General features: G+C 47.1%; 1 protein-coding gene across 1 annotated transcript in view; it reads left to right on the forward strand.

Moving 5' to 3' along the window:
* Positions 1–20,411, forward strand: part of GRIN2B (glutamate ionotropic receptor NMDA type subunit 2B) — a 302,881-nt gene that overhangs the window by 266,153 nt on the left and 16,317 nt on the right. Inside the window, exons 6-8 of the mRNA XM_066594564.1 lie at positions 9,618–9,771; positions 9,947–10,072; positions 12,234–12,463. Coding sequence (XP_066450661.1) covers positions 9,618–9,771; positions 9,947–10,072; positions 12,234–12,463 — 510 coding nt within the window. The remainder of the gene's footprint in view (positions 1–9,617; positions 9,772–9,946; positions 10,073–12,233; positions 12,464–20,411) is intronic.

Below are 20,411 nucleotides of genomic sequence, written 5' to 3' on the forward strand. Positions count from 1 at the left end.
TGGCGAGATCAGGTGTTCGCCTAATATAAAAGTCGGCCCCTCCCGCGGCTCGCCTCAGATGCGGTGTGAGTTAGATGAGGGACAGTGCTGTTTGTACCGGAGCTGCTGTAGGGAAAGAATTGGTAGTTAGTGTAGGCTTCAAGACCCCCAAAGGTCCTTATTAGGGCCACTGATAGCTGTGTGTTGGCTGCTGTTAGCAGTGGGATTTTTTTTTCTTCTCAAAATCGGCTCTGCAGAGCGTTGCACCTGGCATTAGGGACAGAAGTGCTGCATAGGCAGGGAGAGTGTTAGGAGTGAGTGTAGCCTTCAAGAACCTCAACGGTCCTTTCTAGGGCCATATTTATCCGTGTGCAGTACTGTCCAGGCTGCTGTTAGCTGTGCTGCATTTTTTTTGGGCTTCTCAAAATCGCCTCTGCAGAGCATTCCACCCTCCATTGATACTGCAGGGAAAGAATTGTATAGGCAGGGCCACAACACAGTTATTATTCATAGAATATACGCAGTGCTGCCTGTTGGTGGGAAAAAAACTGAAAACAAATCTATTTGTCCAGCCTGTGTCCGTCCTTACGGGCGGTGGACACGTGTGAGCTGCGTGAAAAACATTGCTAAATCATACGCAGCCAGCTACGCTTTACTGCTGGGTTCGCCATTTGCTTTCCTTAATTGGGAAAAAAAATACCTGCTCTCCAAGAGTTATAATAACTCTGCTACCCTCACGTTCTGTGACACATAAGCAGGGACACAGCACAGTTATTAAACTTCTCAGGTTCATTGAATATACGCAGTGCTGCCTGTTGGTGGGAAAAAACTGAAAACAAATCTATTTGTCCAGCCTCTGTCCGTCCTTACGCCTGTGGAGACGTGTGAGCTGCGTGAAAAACATTGCTAAATCATACGCAGCCAGCTACGCTTTACTGCTGGGTTCGCCATTTGCTTTCCTTAATTGGGAAAAAAAATACCTGCTCTCCAAGAGTTATAATAACTCTGCTACCCTCACGTTCTGTGACACATAAGCAGGGACACAGCACAGTTATTAAACTTCTCAGGTTCATTGAATATACGCAGTGCTGCCTGTTGGTGGGAAAAAACTGAAAACAAATCTATTTGTCCAGCCTCTGTCCGTCCTTACGCCTGTGGAGACGTGTGAGCTGCGTGAAAAACATTGCTAAATCATACGCAGCCAGCTACGCTTTACTGCTGGCTTCGCCATTTGCTTTCCTTAATTGGGAAAAAAAATACCTGCTCTCCAAGAGTTATAATAACTCTGCTACCCTCACGTTCTGTGACACATAAGCAGGGACACAGCACAGTTATTAAACTTCTCAGGTTCATTGAATATACGCAGTGCTGCCTGTTGGTGGGAAAAAACTGAAAACAAATCTATTTGTCCAGCCTCTGTCCGTCCTTACGCCTGTGGAGACGTGTGAGCTGCGTGAAAAACATTGCTAAATCATACGCAGCCAGCTACGCTTTACTGCTGGGTTCGCCATTTGCTTTCCTTAATTGGGAAAAAAAATACCTGCTCTCCAAGAGTTATAATAACTCTGCTACCCTCACGTTCTGTGACACATAAGCAGGGACACAGCACAGTTATTAAACTTCTCAGGTTCATTGAATATACGCAGTGCTGCCTGTTGGTGGGAAAAAACTGAAAACAAATCTATTTGTCCAGCCTCTGTCCGTCCTTACGCCTGTGGAGACGTGTGAGCTGCGTGAAAAACATTGCTAAATCATACGCAGCCAGCTACGCTTTACTGCTGGGTTCGCCATTTGCTTTCCTTAATTGGGAAAAAAAATACCTGCTCTGCCACAGTTAATAACTCTGCTACCCTCACGTTCTGTGACACATAAGCAGGGACACAGCACAGTTATTAAACTTCTCAGGTTCATTGAATATACGCAGTGCTGCCTGTTGGTGGGAAAAAACTGAAAACAAATCTATTTGTCCAGCCTCTGTCCGTCCTTACGCCTGTGGAGACGTGTGAGCTGCGTGAAAAACATTGCTAAATCATACGCAGCCAGCTACGCTTTACTGCTGGGTTCGCCATTTGCTTTCCTTAATTGGGAAAAAAAATACCTGCTCTGCCACAGTTAATAACTCTGCTACCCTCACGTTCTGTGACACATAAGCAGGGACACAGCACAGTTATTAAACTTAGATAATTCATTCACTAGAGGCAGTGGGGCCTTTCGTTTTCCAAAAAGGGCAAAAATTATATTTGGCCTGCAGTCTTGCGCCAATTTATTTCCTGCCTGTGAAATCAAATCACTGGTAATACAGCATGCTGAGGGGTAGGGGTAGGCCTAGAGGACGTGGACGCGGCCTAGGACGCGGAGGGCCAAGTCAGGGTGTGGGCACAGGCCAAGCTCCTGATCCAGGTGTGTCGCAGCCGACTGCTGCGCGATTAGGAGAGAGGCACGTTTCTGGCGTCCCCACATTCATCGCCCAATTAATGGGTCCACGCGGGAGACGGTTATTAGAAAATGAGCAGTGTGAGCAGGTCCTGTCCTGGATGGCAGAAAGTGCTTCGAGCAACCTATCGTCTACCCGCAGTTCTGCGCCGTCCACTGCTGCCAATCCGAATCCTCTGTCTGCTGCTCCTCCTTCCTCCCAGCCTCCTCACTCCACTACAATGACACCTGCTCAGGAGCGGGAACACTCCCAGGAACTGTTCTCGGGCCCCTGCTTAGATTGGGCAGCAGCGGTTCCTCTCCCACCAGAGGAGTTTATCGTCACTGATGCCCAACCATTCGAAAGTTCCCGGGGTCCGGGGGAAGAGGCTGGGGACTTCCGCCAACTGTCTCAACAACTTTCTGTGGGTGAGGAGGACGATGACGATCAGACACAGTTGTCTTGCAGTGAGGTAGTAGTAAGGGCAGTAAGTCCCAGGGAGCAGCGCACAGAGGATTCGGAGGAAGAGCAGCAGGACGATGAGGTGACTGACCCCACCTGGTGTGCAACGCTTACTCAGGAGGACAGGTCTTCAGAGGGGGAGTCAAGGGCATCAGCAGGGCAGGTTGCAAGAGGCAGTGCAGTGGCCAGGGGTAGAGGCAGGGCCAGACCGAATAATCCACCAAGTGTTTCCCAAAGCGCACCCTCGCGCCATGCCACCCTGCGGAGGCCGAGGTGCTCTAAGGTCTGGCAGTTTTTCACAGAGACGCCTGACGACCGACGAACAGTGGTGTGCAACCTTTGTCGCGCAAAGCTCAGCCGGGGAGCCAACACCAACAGCCTCACCACCACCACCATGCGCAGACATATGATGGCCAAGCACCCCGCAAGGTGGGACAAAGGCCGTTCACCGCCTCCGGTTTGCACCCCTGCCTCTCCCCCTGTGCCCCAACCTGCCACTGAGATGCAACCCCCCTCTCAGGACACAGGCACTACCGCCTCATGGCCTGCACCCACACCCTCATCTCTGCTGTCCTCGGCCCCATCCAGCAGTGTAGTTCAGCGCACCGTTCAGCCGTCGCTTGCGCAAGTGTTCGAGCGCAAGCGCAAGTACGCCGCCACGCACCCGCACGCTCAAACGTTAACCGTCCGCATCGCAAAATTCATCAGCCTTGAGATGCTGCCGTATAGGGTTGTGGAAACGGAGTCCTTCAAAAGTATCATGGAGGCGGCGGCCCCGCGCTACTCAGTTCCCAGTCGCCACTACTTTTCCCGATGTGCCGTCCCAGCCCTGCACGACCACGTCTCCCGCAACATTGTGCGCGCCCTCACCAACGCGGTTACTGCCACGGTCCACTTAACTACGGACACGTGGACAAGCACAGGCGGGCAGGGCCACTACATCTCCCTGACGGCACATTGGGTGAATTTAGTGGAGGCTGGGACAGAGTCAGAGCCTGGGACCGCTCACGTCCTACCCACCCCCAGAATTGCGGGCCCCAGCTCGGTGCTGGTATCTGCGGAGGTGTATGCTTCCTCCACTAAAGCACCCTCCTCCTCCTCCTCCTCCTCCTCTGTCTCGCAATCAAGATGTGTTAGCAGCAGCATGTCGCCAGCAGTCGGTGCCGCGCGGTGTGGCAGCACAGCGGTGGGCAAGCGTCAGCAGGCCGTGCTGAAACTACTCAGCTTAGGCGATAAGAGGCACACGGCCCACGAACTGCTGCAGGGTCTGACACAGCAGACCGACCGCTGGCTTGCGCCGCTGAGCCTCCAACCGGGCATGGTCGTGTGTGACAACGGCCGTAACCTGGTGGCGGCTCTGCAGCTCGGCAGCCTCACGCACGTGCCATGCCTGGCCCACGTCTTTAATTTGGTGGTTCAGCGGTTTCTGAAAAGCTACCCACGCTTGTCAGACCTGCTCGTAAAGGCGCGCTGGCTCTGCGCACATTTCCGCAAGTCCCACACGGACGCTGCCACCCTGCGCACCCTGCAACATCACTTTAAGCTGCCAGTGCACCGACTGCTGTGCGACGTGCCCACACGGTGGAACTCTACGCTCCACATGTTGGCCAGGCTCTATGAACAGCGTAGAGCTATAGTCGAATACCAACTCCAACATGGGCGGCGCAGTGGGAGTCAGCCTCCTCAATTCCTTTCAGAAGAGTGGGCCTGGTTGGCAGACATCTGCCATGTCCTTGGTAATTTTGAGGAGTCTACCCAGGTGGTGAGCGGCGATGCTACAATCATTAGCGTCACCATTCCTCTGCTATGCATCTTGAGAAATTCCCTGCAAACCATAAAGGCAGCTGCTTTGCGCTCGGAAACGGGGGCGGGGGAAGACAGTATGCCGCTGGATAGTCAGGGCACCCTCCTGTCTATTTCTCAGCGCGTACAGGAGGAGGAGGAGGAGCATGAGGAGGATGAGGAGGAGGGGGAAGAGACAGCTTGGCCCGCTGCTGACGGTACACCGGCTGATTGCCTGTCATCCTTTCAGCGTGTATGGCCTGAGGAGGAGGAGGAGGAGGAGGAGGAGGAGGATCCTGAAAGTGATCTTCCTAGTGAAGACAGCCATGTGTTGCGTACAGGTACCCTGGCACACATGGCTGACTTCATGTTAGGATGCCTTTCTCGTGACCCTCGCGTTGCACGCATTCTGGCCACTACGGATTACTGGGTGTACACACTGCTCGATCCACGGTATAAGGAGAACCTGCCCACTCTGATTCCCGAAGAGGAAAGGGGTTCGAGAGTGTTGCTATACCACAGGACCCTTGCGGACAAGCTGATGGTAAAATTCCCAGCCGACAGCGCTAGTGGCAGAAGGCGCAGTTCCGAGGGCCATGTTGCAGGGGATGTGCGTAGATCGAGCAGCATGTACATCCCAGGCAGTGCAACAGTCTTTAAGGGCCTGGCCAGCTTTATGGCTCCCCACCAAGACTGTGTCACCGCTCCCCAGTCACGGCTGAGTCGGCGGGAGCACTGCAAAAGGATGGTGAGGGAGTACGTAGCGGATCGCACGACCATCCTTGGTGACGCCTCTGCCCCCTACAACTACTGGGTGTCGAAGCTGGACACGTGGCCTGAACTAGCCCTGTATGCCCTTGAGGTGCTTGCTTGTCCTGCGGCTAGCGTCTTGTCGGAGAGGGTGTTTAGTGCGGCTGGGGGAATCATCACAGATAAGCGTAGCCGCTTGTCAACCGACAGTGCCGACAGGCTAACACTCATCAAGATGAACAAAGGCTGGATTTCCCCAGACTTCTGTTCTCCACCAGCGGACAGCAGCGATACGTAAGCAATACGTAGGCTGCACCCGCGGATGGAAGCTACGTTCTCTCTCACCATCCAAAACGGGGACATTTCTGCTTCATCAATCTGTGTCTAATATTCCTCCTCCTCCTCCTCCTGCTCCTCCTCCTGAAACCTCACGTAATCACGCTGAACGGGCAATTTTTCTTAGGGCCACAAGGCTCACTCAAATAATTTTTCAGAACAATTTTTATAAGTTTCAATGCGCTTAAAAGCATTGGAACTTTAACTTGAACCAATTTTTCGTTACACTGGGCTGCCTCCAGGCCTAGTTACCACTTAAGCCACATTAACCAAAGCGATTAATGGGTTTCACCTGCCCTCTTGGCTGGCCATGGCCAATTTTTGGGATGTACATTAGTACTGTTGATACAGCAATTTTTGTGGGCCCTCGCCTACAGTGTAATCAAATTAATTTTTAGCCCACCTGCATTACAGCTGACGTTACCTCAGCTGTGTTGGGCAATGCAATGGGATATTTCTATGTACCGCCGGTGGCTTCCTGGCACCCACCCAGGCAGTGGGTCCACAGGGAGTTAAACCTACATGTGTCCACTTGTAAAGAACCCCAGTCTGACTGGGGCATGCAGTGTGGGCCGAAGCCCACCTGCATTAAGCACGACATTACTACCTCAGCTGTGTTGGGCAATGCAATGGGATATTTTTGTGTACCGCCGGTGGGTTCCAGGGAGCCACCCATGCTGTAGGTGCACACTGAGTTTTTAATACATCTGTACACTTCTAAAGAACCCGTCTGACTGGGGCATGCAGTGTGGGCCAAAGCCCACCTGTATTACGCACGACATTACTACCTCAGCTGTGTTGGGCAATGCAATGGGATATTTTTGTGTACCGCCGGTGGGTTCCAGGGAGCCACCCATGCTGTAGGTGCACACTGAGTTTTTAATACATCTGTACACTTCTAAAGAACCCGTCTGACTGGGGCATGCAGTGTGGGCCGAAGCCCACCTGTATTACGCACGACATTACTACCTCAGCTGTGTTGGGCAATGCAATGGGATATTTCTATGTACCGTCGGTGGCTTCCTGGCACCCACCCAGGCAGTGGGTCCACAGGGAGTTAAACCTACATGTGTCCACTTGTAAAGAACCCCAGTCTGACTGGGGCATGCAGTGTGGGCCGAAACCCACCTGCATTAACCCTTTCCAGTCCACTGTGTGACCTGTGAAGACATTAGGGTTTAAGGCTGTACAGCTCCGTTGTTGGTAGACGTCCGTCGGGGTTCTCTTACTGTATATTGCCAGCCTCTCTGCTGTCGGAGCCTATCCTACGTGTCAGCTCATGCAGTACTGGCTTTAGCCAGCATATAGCGCCGTTGTATAACAGCAGAAAAAGAGTAAGCCCCCTAGGAAAACCATATACAAATTGGATTGGAAAGGGTTAAGCACAACATTACTACCTCAGCTGTGTTGGGCAATGCAATGGGATATTTCTATGTACCGCCGGTGGCTTCCTGGCACCCACCCATGCTGTAGGTGCACACGGAGTTTTTACTACATCTGTACACTTATAAAGAACCCCAGTCAGACTGGGGCATGCAGTGTGGGCCGAAGCCCACCTGCATTAAGCACGACATTACTACCTCAGCTGTGTTGGGCAATGCAATGGGATATTTCTATGTACCGCCGGTGGCTTCCTGGCACCCACCCATGCTGTAGGTGCACACGGAGTTTTTACTACATCTGTACACTTATAAAGAACCCCAGTCAGACTGGGGCATGCAGTGTGGGCCGAAGCCCACCTGCATTAAGCACGACATTACTACCTCAGCTGTGTTGGGCAATGCAATGGGATATTTCTGTGTACCGCCGGTGGGTTCCAGGGAGCCACCCATGCTGTGGGTCGACAGGGACTTCACAATAGGGAGTTGTACCTGCCTGTGTCTATGAATTAAAAAGCCCGGTCTGACTGGGGCATGCAGACACCTTGACAGAATGAATAGTGTGTGGCACATAGGTTCCCCATTGCTATGCCCACGTGTGCAGCTCCTGATGGCGGTGGCACAGGATTCTATTTCTCATTGCTTCTGTACAGCATTGTGGGCTATCGCTCCGCCACTTTTAAAGAGGGTCGCTGCCTAGCCGTGCCAACCTCTGCAGTGTGTGCCTGCGGTCCCTCGTCATGGCAGACGCAATTCTAAATAGACATGAGCGTGGTGTGGCATGAGGGCAGCTGAAGGCTGCGCAGGGACACTTTGGTGTGCGCTGTGGGGGGGAGGGGGGCGGTTGGGCAGCATGTAACCCAGGAGAAGTGTCAGTGGAGTGTCATGCAGGCAGTGATTGTGCTTTGTTGGAGGTAGTGTGGTGCTTAGCAAAGGTATGCCATGCTAATGAGGGCTTTTCAGAAGTAAAAGTTGTTGGGAGGGGGGGGGGGGGCCCACTCTTGCCGGTATTGTGGCTTAATAGTGGGACCTGGGAACTTGAGATGCAGCCCAACATGTAGCCCCTCGCCTGCCCTATCCGTCACTGTGTCATTCCCATCACTTTCCTGAATTGCCCAGATTTTCACACATGAAAACCTTAGCGAGCATCGGCGAAATACAAAAATGTTCTGGTCGCCCATTGACTTCAATGGGGTTCGTTGTTCGAAACGAACCCTCGAGCATCACGGGAAGTTCGTTACGAATAACGAACACCCGAACATTTTGGTGTTCGCTCATCTCTATTTTAGATCCTTTGTATTGTGTTTAGTCTACATCAGTAATTTGTGGCAATACCCTGCTTTATGGGAACCTGTCAGATGGATTTGCCACAATGAAGCACCATCACCATGCTATTGCTGTGTTTTATAGCATTATAGACAAGCTTCTATATCAACTTTCTGGAGGGGCAAAGTGTAAAAAACCCACATTTAATCCAGGACATGCAATATTCTAATTAGTTGCGTTAAGTCATCAAGCTGGCTGTTCTTGTGAATACTTTTACTGTCCATGTGGAAGCCAGACTCAGGCATGCACAGTGAAGCAAAGTGTATGCAGCTTAGTGTCATCACTGCTCATGTGGAACTGAGTGAAGGAGCCTCGGTGCAGTGATGTGCATGCTCAGGTGATACGGCTGCAGCCCGGTCAGCCCTCGTAATTCACAGGAACAGTTGCCCAGATGACTTAACGCAATTAATTAGAATATTGCATGTCCTGGATTAAAAGTGAGTCTTTCCTACTGTGCCTTTTCATAAAGTTTATATTGAAATATGTCTAATGGACAGAGATAGCGTTTTTTGTGCGCATACGATATGTGGGTACAAAAAATACAGTAAAACACGAACAGACACCCGCAAAGACGCAATTCCTATTGCACAAATGTGCACTACCCCCCCCCCCCCCCCTGTAAAGACAGCCTTAGGCTACATACACAGGAGTGTGAAACTTGTGCGAATATGAACTCCATTCTTTTGAATGGCGTCATATACATGAGCGATGTTTTCCCTCACATTGTGGTATGTCCTATTTTTTCATGTTCCTCGGAACGCATCACCTATTTATTTCAATGGAACATTAAATACATTGCATGGTCTTTCATGCCGTGTGACGCGAGGTTTCTCGTTGAAATCAATACCGCTTATGAAGCTCACGCAAGAGGATTGAAATTTCACAAAAGTGATGCGAGGCGCTTTTGATGAAAATCATCTCAGATCGCACCTAAAACACACGTTGCCAAGTGCGATATCAGGCTGAATTTTGTGCTCACCTGTTTGAAGGTAGCCTAAGGATGATTTGCTATAAAAGGTTGCAGTGATCCATAAAGCTTCAGTCCGGTTGTACTGGATCCTGTTTCCTCCAGTAACAAACCAGTCAAGCATAAATGGGCTCAGTAGGCGGATCCTCCTCTGTACGGCATCTGTGCTTTGTACATCACATTATGACTCTAAATAACGGTATGATCTCTTATTATTCATTAGGTGGTAACGAAGCGTGCATACATGGCTGTTGGGTCTCTTACGATCAACGAGGAGCGCTCGGAAGTAGTGGATTTCTCAGTACCGTTCATTGAGACCGGTATTAGTGTCATGGTGTCAAGAAGCAACGGAACCGTCTCTCCCTCAGCCTTTCTTGGTAACTCACAGATCAGTTGCTTATACTATCCAATGTCTATACAATGTCTATTTAATATGTCTTTCTTCTTGACCTCTTCGACCTTCCCCCATCCTTATTCCTTTGCCTTCTCTGTCCTTTACATCTTGTTGACCTCCAATCTTCTAATGATGATCCGTCTTCATTTCCTCTGCAGAGCCCTTCAGTGCCGATGTCTGGGTCATGATGTTTGTGATGCTCCTAATTGTGTCTGCGGTGGCGGTGTTTGTATTTGAGTACTTCAGTCCAGTGGGGTACAACAGGTGCCTTGCAGATGGCCGAGGTGAGAAGAACCTTTGTTGTTCATTATCTTGAAAGGATAAGGCTGCTCTCACACCGGCGTTGGAGTCAATTCGGGTTTCCGTCTTTGCTCTATTTTTGCAGGAGAGAAACTGAAATAAAATTTTTTAAAAACTGATGTTTTTTTTCCCCCATTGATTTCAATGGAGTTTAAAAAAAACAAAACAACGGAAAGCAAATGGAATGGAAGCAAACTGAAACCTTTCCAGTTGCTTTCCTTTTTTGTAATCAATGGGGAAAATATAGATCATTTTTATTTACATTTTATTTCAGTTTCTCTCCTCCAAAAATGGAGCAGAAAGACAGAAACCCTGAACTGAGCCCAATGCAGGTGTGAAAGCAGACTTAGGTTGGCTTCACACTGACATATGTTCCCGCACTAAATTTGCAAGCACAATGCACAGTAATAGAGCCCATTGATTTTATCACATTTGCATATTTTGCGTGCACATTTCAGCCGTGCAAAAATATATTAGAACATGTTCTATTTTCTTGCATATTTCCGCACCAAAAGGTCCCTATAGAAGTCAATGGAGGGTGCAGAAATGCGTGCGCGATAAGCAAGGAGATGCATGAAACACTGCGCAATTCCGCTGGAAAAAGAACACATCTGGAACTAATTAACCATTTCAGTTGCTGTGTTTGCTTCCCATGCGGGAAAATCATGCCCTGCGGGCAGAAAAAGAGACAGTGGAATACGCCGATACGCACCAACAAAGCCTCATACATAGTGAGAAACCGCTGTGCTGAGGCGCCCGCAATTAAGCTCACGTCCATGTGAAGCCAGCCTAATGGTTTCTTCAGACGTATGTAACATATTTGCGCACTGAACAATGCTTTTTTATGCACATATCGGTATATTTTTCTGTACTCTTTGCGCCCACAAGGCATGTTAATTTCAGTGACGCACCACTTGAAATGGCTAATTCGTCCAATGACTTCCAGAAGAATCATGCATTTCCTTACATATTGCATGCGCATTGGTGCACCCCCCATTGACTTCTATGGGGACCTTTGGGAGTCACAAATGTGCAGAAAAGAGGAGCATACTGCCGTTTTTTTGCAAGATCAAAATGCGTGTGAAAAATACAGAAATCTGAACAAACCCATTGAAATCAATGGGTTCTATTCTCTGCACAAATGTGCCCGTGTAAAGGCGCCCTGAGTCCACGGTGGCTCAGGGCATTACATTGTTGCATGAGAATATGTGTACAGCACTGCAGAATATGTTGGTGCTATATAAACAAATAGATTGTACAATGTATCTAATGCATTATTGTTACCAAAAAGCCTACAAGCAGCTCTTTATGACAATGAAAAATGGATCCATCAGGCTTCAGGTTTGTTCACATCAGCTTCACAGCTTCCGTCTACAACCTCCATCGCTGTTTTCTGCTAGAACACAGGATTGTTGGACTTCTAGTCGGAAATCGAATGGACCGCTTTAGGGACTTCTCACACGTGTGGAATATTTCTGCAAGATGCACCTAAAGACGCAGAACATTCTGCACCAAAATCTGCATGCATATGTTGCGAGTTATGGAGAAGAAGTCTGCAACAGCAGATTAATCTGTGTCTTTAGGAGCGTCTTAGGTGCAAGGTCCCTTATAGTCATGGGGGGCTGTTTGGCATCATTCGGCTCCATCATAAGACGGAATTGTTCAACCAGGGGTGGTTGTTTTCCTGTTTCATGAACAGAGCTGGAAAATGGAAATCGCTAATGCTGATGTAGACAAGCCCTTATACTGACACAAAGCCATTAGTGACTCCATAGGGGTATGCAGTCTAGAAAGTTTCAGACTTATATAGAAGCAGAAACTCCCTGCAGACTCCAACATAGAAGTAGCTTATTCCCCAGATATTCCTGCCATAAATCTGCTACTTGTGACCATACAGGACGTTCGGGGTAAGTTGCAGGAATATAGCTGTTGCTGTGACTCTAAAGGGGTTATTTTTGTGGCAAGCAAATTGATTTCTGCTAACCCCATTGAGATGTATGGAGCTTCACAGAAATGAGAGCGAAAGTGACTAATATGTAGAACAACTCGCTGTATGTCTTACTGTAGGATGGAAGAGAGTATTCACACAGAGTTTGCAGTGTGAAAGTATCTATTTTCTAATTTTGTGTTTGTCTCGCTCTCCAGAGCCCGGTGGCCCTTCGTTCACAATTGGCAAAGCCATTTGGCTGCTCTGGGGCTTGGTATTCAACAATTCTGTGCCTGTGCAGAATCCAAAGGGAACTACAAGTAAGATTATGGTGTCGGTTTGGGCTTTCTTCGCTGTGATCTTCCTGGCCAGTTATACAGCCAACCTTGCTGCCTTCATGATCCAAGAAGAGTATGTGGACCAGGTGTCGGGTCTTAGTGATAAAAAGGTAGGTCACAAAGGAGTTTTAGTATCTGAAGTGTCTGTTTAAAAGAGCCAAGGATTTAGAATTTCATTGCGTATTTAAATCACATGGATGTGTGCCGCACGCTGGAAATACAAGTCGTGTCAAGTAAAGCAGGATGGTGCAAAATCGGAAGGAAATTTCACAGCAACAGATATGACTGCAAATTTGTGGCTGCGAATCAGGACGAGAAAAAAGAAGGTCCTCACGTTTCCATCTTCTCCCTGCTCCTCTGAATCCTCTTGCCTACTCTATCGGCAGTCTGTTGGCCCCCAGCAATGATGTCATGATCAAAGTGATCTCTGCAGCCTATGATGGGAGGCCAAGGCGCAGCAGTGAAACAGGCAAGACTCAGTAGAGGAGGGAGAAGACCTAGACAGTGACTACATATAATGCTTTTAATTATTTTACACAATCTCCCCAAGGATTTTACTGAGGGTCAGTGGATAATCCGCAGCAAAATTTGCAACAATTTGTATTTGTTTCAGATTTTAACTTCTCCATTGAACTCAATGAAGAAAATCCACAACAAATCCGCAACTAATCCACAGTATAAATTGACATGCTGCAGATTTAAAATCCACACCACAGGCCTATTTACCCAGCAGGTGGATGAGATTTCTGTAAATCCCATCCTTAAAGGCATATTTTCTGCATGCAGATCCTCAGCCTGAAAATAAGCCCCATATCCACCTAGTGTAAACATACCCAATCAGATAGGGTATCTGCCAAGGCTGCAGTAACCACAATGCAGCAAAAAAAAAAAAACACCCACGGCAGCCAATGGCTGTTATAGGGACATCTCACACATGATGGAATATTCCGCAACAAACTTGTGGATTCTGCCCTCCTGCGGAATATCCAGGCCTGAAATCTACACTCCAAATGTGCGTAATTTTGTGCAAAATTGAAAATAGCAGAATCCTGCCAGCAATGCCACATTAAAATCTGCAGTTAGCTGTACAGATTTTGGTGCAGAATTCCAAGACGGCATATTCCACAAGGTTGGTGCGAAATATTCTGTCCCGTGTGAAAGTCTCAAAGGCTGCAGCTGTATTGCAGTTACCGCGACATTGTCTGACACCTCCAGAGTTTCCAGCCGTCCGGCTCCAGCAGCAGGAATAAGCATTTAGGGAAAATCAAAGGCGCGGTTTTCCTTTCTTGTGACTGTAATATCAAGAACACGGCTAACAGTAAATATAGGAAGCTCAGTGTGCTAAAAGAAATCTGGAATGTTTAGCTGTGTGCTTGTTGAAAAGTGCCTTTTATATTCCAGATAATAGAAAAGTAACAAAGCAATCACTTGGGTTTAAGCTTTGTGACGGCGGCTTTATTCTGTCATTATAAAGCCATGATAAATCCTTGAAATGTTGCCATCATTTTAATTTCTTAATGCACAACTGCATGCTTTGGTGATTTCTCACTGCATCTAAAATAAACTCTAGAGAAGGTAACAATTCCCAAGGGGTAAAGGCACAGAATCTTTGGATGGCCGTCAAACTCTGTGCCAAGGGAACTGGAAGTGACAAAGCGTGAACGATGCAGGATACTGGGCTTCCTAAAAAGGCTTCTATGAAACCTGACTCATCCCTCAGCTCCAAGAAGCGATGTGGACAGACACGACCTGATGAGACCTTCTGACTCAACGCAGTGGAGACGGAGTGTTCTGCCAGATCCAAATCCTTTCTGACAGATCAGAGCATCTTCAGGCTTATCAGCTCATCGCTGGGAACGTGGATGCCACATAGTTAGGCTGGGAAATATTGTCAAACGCTTATTTAGGCCAGTGTTTCCCCACTTATTCGGATGTGCAACCTGGAAACTCTGTATTTTTGTGCTTGGTTGCTGCGCTTCCTTCACACATACTTCCTTCCAATCTAATTTTCGGCAGTTGGACCCTTCAAGTCCTCTAGTGTTCAGCATCAGTAACAGATGAGCTAAATAGCTCGGGCCTTTTAATTAGCTTAACATCTCTGGCATGTAAAGCTGCAATACTGGGACTCAGCTTAACATGATTTGTACTTAAAGGTGTTATCTGGCTTATAGATCTGTGTAAAATGCATTCACCATTTAGTAACATAGCAAATATGCTTACATTCACCTCTTCCCACTCCCACTGTGTCCCGCACCGATGGCCGCTCCTCTGGAGTCACACCTGGTTTGTTGGCTGCAGCGCCTGTGCAGCGCTTCTGGGGCATCCTGCAAATGTGATGTCACAGGGGAGACCCGCAGCGGTGCAATGGGACACAGCGGGAACAGGGGGAGGGGTGTATAAGTCTATTTGCTATGTTACTGAATGGCAAATGCATTTTACTCAGGATCTTTAAGGCTGCCTTCACACGAACAGATTGGATTCCGTGCCTGTGCCCAGCCGGTGACCCCGCATACCTGTCCGGATTCTTCTTACTCTGTGCTGCGGATGTGCCAGCTGGCACACCAGCGCACATGTGCAGTACAGATACTGCTGTGCCATCACTCAGCAATGACACAGATCCCGTGACCTTTCCGCAATGATAATTGCAGAAGGGCCGTGGGTCGGACGACTTCCATTGACTTCACTGGAAGTCGTCTGCACGGAATCTGCCTAAAAATAGAGCATGCTGCAATTTTTTCCCCGCGAGCAGAAAAATGGAGATAATTTCCACTTGTAGGCAGGAAAAACTGCTTTTCTATAGATGCTGTGAACAGTATTTGCTGCGGAATACCAAGGCGGACACCCACCCTGGATTCCAAAATGCAAATCCAGCTGTGTTCCACCTTACTCAAACAACCCCTTTAAATAAGAACAATAGTAACTAATTACTCTACACCAAATAAATTGTATCAAATAAATGAAAGCTGAATACTACTTAGCCTGAAAATTCCAATTTGAATGCAATTAAGGTCAATATTTCACTCACCCCATGCTGTCAGTGGGAGCCCTAATGCAGCTGCAGAAGGTCATCCAACATCCCTGTTTCTGAAATAATGTGAGTGTAGCGTAACTTGCATTCATACTTCAGTACTAGAACTGAACGGCTGTATTAGAGATGCACATCTAGTAGCGCGTTGTCCATCCACAGGTATCAGTGGACCCGGGGTGCCGCAAGAAATCATTCCCTGCATCATTACTGCCCCTCCACCAGCTGGAACTGTTGTCATCTGACAGATGGGGTTCAATGATTCATGAGGCATTTATGCTATTTGCGTTACATTCTGACCCTCCATCAGCATGGCACCGCAGAAATCTGGGTTTATCTGATTGAGGGCACCTACCCACTTGCGATTTTTTTTCCTTTGCGTTTTGCGTTTTTTCTGAAGAGCAATTAGGATAGAATGTGTTCCTGTCCACTTGCGTTTTTTTTTTCCGGTCCGTTGCAATTTTTAACATAGGAACTGTCAGTTGCATATGTGTCCTTATTTTTCTCTTAATGCACCCATGAATGTCAATGGAAATTAACGGAAAAGGCGCGGAAAATGCGCCACAAACGTGCGGAAAACGCTGCGTTTTTCACGCACGAAAATCGCAAACGCCAGTGGGTAGGCGCCCTAAGGGTGAATGCACATGGGCAGATTTGAATTGTGGAAACCGGAACAGGTGACCGCCACCGGATTCCGCAGCAAATACTGCCCATAGCGTACTATACAAAAGTGATTCTTCGTGCACATGAGCGGAAACCAACTGTTAAGTAGTTGCTTACTTCCACATCATCTTCTCTCTCTGGCTGTTTCCTTGTTCACACCATTCTCTGTATCCTCTCAAAAAACCCCACAGGTACTGCAGTTTTTAAAACCCAGGCCTGACAAGTCTAGCACCGATGACCGGGCCTCGTTGGAAGTCGCTCAGATCGCTTGATTTCCGATTCTAATATGAATTTACACTGAAACTCATCACTTAATTTTATGCTGTACTTTGAGATCACATATCTAATTTCCACACAAGCTCCAATCGTGAAAGGGCAGATGGTTCTAATAAAGTGGCCATTCAGCAATATTTTCAGTTTTGGATGTTTAGTTGAACAGAGGGACATGAAGTAAGCTTCTAGGTGTCTATTCACTCTACTCCCTATATATACAGTATCTCACTTTAATTCTCTGGGTCCAGCAGAGGAAATGATTCTGAATGCCCGCCCTTGGCATATACAGGTCATGGGTATAGCCACTTTCTACAAAATAAGTCTATGACCTAGTTGGTATCTAATAATGCAGGGAATTAGGGGTTTTTCTTCTCCAATTTTCAAAAGCAATACTTTTTTACATTTTTCAGTCTTTAATCATGTGTATATATATATATATATATATATATATATATATATATATATATATTAGTCTGATGTGGTGCGTTTTTTAATCAAAACACCTCTGCCCTCCTGTGGATGCACTATGTACTACACGCTGTGCCTCACACTCACTCAGCATCACCATAGCATCTACAGAGGGGGAAATAGAAATGTAGACCGGCACCACATTCTTATGAAAACTGTCTAAAAAGAAAATCTGTCTTTGCAACCAATCACAGTACAACAGCTTTTATTTCTTATACTGCGGAGACCAAATAAAAGCTTCGCTGAAATTGGTTGCTGTGGATTACAAAGCTTTTCTTTTAGACAGCTCTCATAACAGGGGATTGCAGGGCTACTTTTCCGTCGCCCCCTGTCCAACAAACTTCACGCCTCTCATCTCTAACCACACAAGCGTCACAATGCTCCTCTCTCCACCACACAAGAGCCCACATCGTAGAATGTACCCTTTTTCATCAAACATCCACTGAGTAATTTTCCTGAAACTGGATATTTATAAATATAGATTGCAGTCGCCATCCTGGGACCGGCATTCTCCTGATATAGTCAGATGAGGGTTAATTCATTGCGTGGCAAGCTGTAGTTAGTATCAGTACTATTTTGGGGTACATATAATGTATTGTTACACTTTTTTCTTGGAGGGGGGAGGGTAAAAAAACACATCAGTTCTACCATTGTTTGTTTCTTCTAGGTTTTTCCAATAGTGTACAATAAAAATCCTTTTTTGCAAAATAATTTGTTTTGGCATCGCTACATTCAAAGATCCATGACTTTTTAATTTTTCCATCAGTAGAGCTCTGTGAGGGCTTTTCTTTGCGAGATGAGCTATAGTATTCGTTGGTACCATTTTGGGGTACATACAGCTTTTTAGATTACTTTTAGTGCCTTTTTTGGAGGCAAAATGAACAAAAACAGCAATTTAGCTTTGTTTTCTTTTCGCTTTTTCTTTGTTCACCTGATAGGATAAAAAATGTGTTCAGTTTACTATATGCTTTATTTCCATTGCAGCGATACACAATATGAATGTTTTTTTTTAAATTTTATTTTCTACAAAAAGGAAAACTAATATGCAAAATTGGGTTTTCAAGTGAACTGTTTTTTGATCTTTTTTTTTTTTTTTAGATTCTTTTTGGTCCCTCCAGATAATACACTGCAATACTTGTATGATTTCCTCTTCGAGAGAGTAGTGGTGCATGCAGCGGGTCATGTCCCAAGGGTGTAAAGTGTCAGGCAAGCAGGGACATGTTGTCAGTATTAGGGCTTATGTCCACGCCTGTGTTTTCACCGCGTATTATGTGTGCGTTAGTGTAATACGTGATGAATGGAGTCATTGAATATCAATGGATTTTCATTGATCTATGCACACTAGCATCTAGATACCGCATGTTCATACGCCCGAGAAATAGATTGCAGCATGCTCTATTTCTCCACGTACAATGCAGTGTGAGCCCCATACATTTGTATGAAACGCTGCCCATACGCAATACAGAATCAGAGCAGGGAATCAAAGAGTCACACTGTGCATGTCTGTGCACGTGTGATACGTGGGCATGTGCAGGGCACTCGCTGCCCATACACGGTCTCTGCTGGCAGAGCCGATGTTTACAAATCAGTTACGCATATGCCCGTGTACATGAGCCCTTATGTGCTGGTAATAGGCGCGTGTGAAACTGCCCAACTCGGAGAAGAGTAGTAGAAACTTTTAAGAAGCCTTAGCACACAATTTCCCCATGAGACAACTCTGCAAAGGCTCAGAGTCAGCATGTCACTTTAATTGTAGCCAGTCAGAATCAAAGCTTTATTCTGGCCAATCAACAGATGCTTTTAGCTACTTCATTATGTAAATTGTACTTCCAAGCGCTTAACAATAGTTCTCTCCGCAGCCTTCATCTGAAGCACATCTCTAAACTACTAATCAGCCTCTAGCAGGCACAGGAAAATTCCCAGTTTGCTCTATGACAGTGACCTTAGAGCAAAGGTTTCACCAGCGTCTTCTGTAATTGCACTATATTCAGTATTAAAGCAGTACACATATGGGCTCTCAGATGCATATTCTTTTTATTCCGTTACATATTGACAAGGCGAAGAGTCTTACGAATTTGAAATAAAATCTGACATCAGTGTCCATTACAAAGAAAAAAACTTTCTGTGCTCTAAAAGCAGTCATGAACAATGTAGTTTAAAGAGATTGATCTTCTGCACATGTAACAATGGCTCGGATCTGCAATCGAGTGATACGCAAAGAGCTTCTCATGAAGAACAAGATTTTATTCAACACAAAGCCACAATCTAGGCAAGCAGGCATAGTGATGGATAAAGTACCTGTTACAGTATACTACCCTGAATACGCCAGCCTGGGTTGTCCTGATCTCACCCGCAACCTCTGTCCCTGCCTACTGGCAACTGGGCGGCGGTCCCTACACTATCTAGGGACCGAGGAAGGGACGCTGCCGAACCTGTGTGGAATGGGTAGAATACCAACAGGAAAGGCAAATGATAATACCAACACGAAACAACACTGATACTACTGAGGCAGATGGAAAAACCTGGCAGATAGAAACAAGAAAGCAGACAAGCTGACAGGGGCAGGAGACCTACAGATGCAGACTAGCTCACTCTCTGAAGGAAACCAATAACTGGCAGTGATTGCAGTCACTGCCAGACTTTTAAACCAAAGGGAGACAGACAACTTCCAACAGCACATACAAAGGGAGCTCATGCACGGCAGCTACACTCACTGGTGCCGCGAGCCACCAGCACATGCCGGCCAGGCACCCGCGCCCCCGGCAATTGGACCACAAGCCGGGGGGATGCCCCCCGACCGCGGGACCCAGCACCCCGCCGCCCCAGGAGGAGCCGCAACACCTTGAGTCCATGATCAGGGCCAGTCTCTTTGTACAATGTATAGAGTAGGTGGTGGCGTTGTTAGCAGTTTAGGATAATCAGCATAAGACTGAGGAAATCATGTATCTTTATTAAGAAGGATGGCAAGAAGTAAATCATTATTGACTGATTACCGTTATATCTTTGCCCCAGAGCCGTAACTTGAAGCTCCTGGGCCCTAGTGCAAAATCTGTAACAGGACCCTCAACTATAATGCTTTATTCATAGTACTGGGCTCCATATATGGAGAAGTGAGACCTTATGGCCCCCCAAAGCTCCTGGACCTGGGTTCAACCACATTACCTGCATCCCCTATAGCTACGCCAGTGCCTTGCCCTACATACTGTATGCGCATAATGCTGATCAATATGCTGGGATATGTAGTACTTAAGTACAACATTAGTGAGCTATGCTGGACAACTAAGCTACCAGCAAAGAATGCAGTTAGTCTGCTCCACATAATAGTTACTCTCAAATTAGCCTCATGCGGACTAATATCCAGGCTCTCCTTCTCTAATTGATACTCGCAACTTTCTTTCCATCGCTGTGTTCCTTCTATATGTTTTTACCTCCTGTCTTAAGTCCTTTCAGATAATGGATAAACATGCCCAGCTACAGTACTAAACTCCATGTAGACTCTGAAGCTGTTTTCGTAGATGAATTGTGACTCATCCGCTAGCCCACACGGTATATGGTTGGCTGACAAGGCCTTCATTAGAGGCCTTTTAATCAAGATTGCTTCAGAAGGAGACTTACCATGTAAGCCAGTT

This window comes from Eleutherodactylus coqui, chromosome 3, assembly GCF_035609145.1.
Source record: "Eleutherodactylus coqui strain aEleCoq1 chromosome 3, aEleCoq1.hap1, whole genome shotgun sequence".
NCBI classification, from domain to species: Eukaryota; Metazoa; Chordata; class Amphibia; order Anura; family Eleutherodactylidae; genus Eleutherodactylus; species Eleutherodactylus coqui.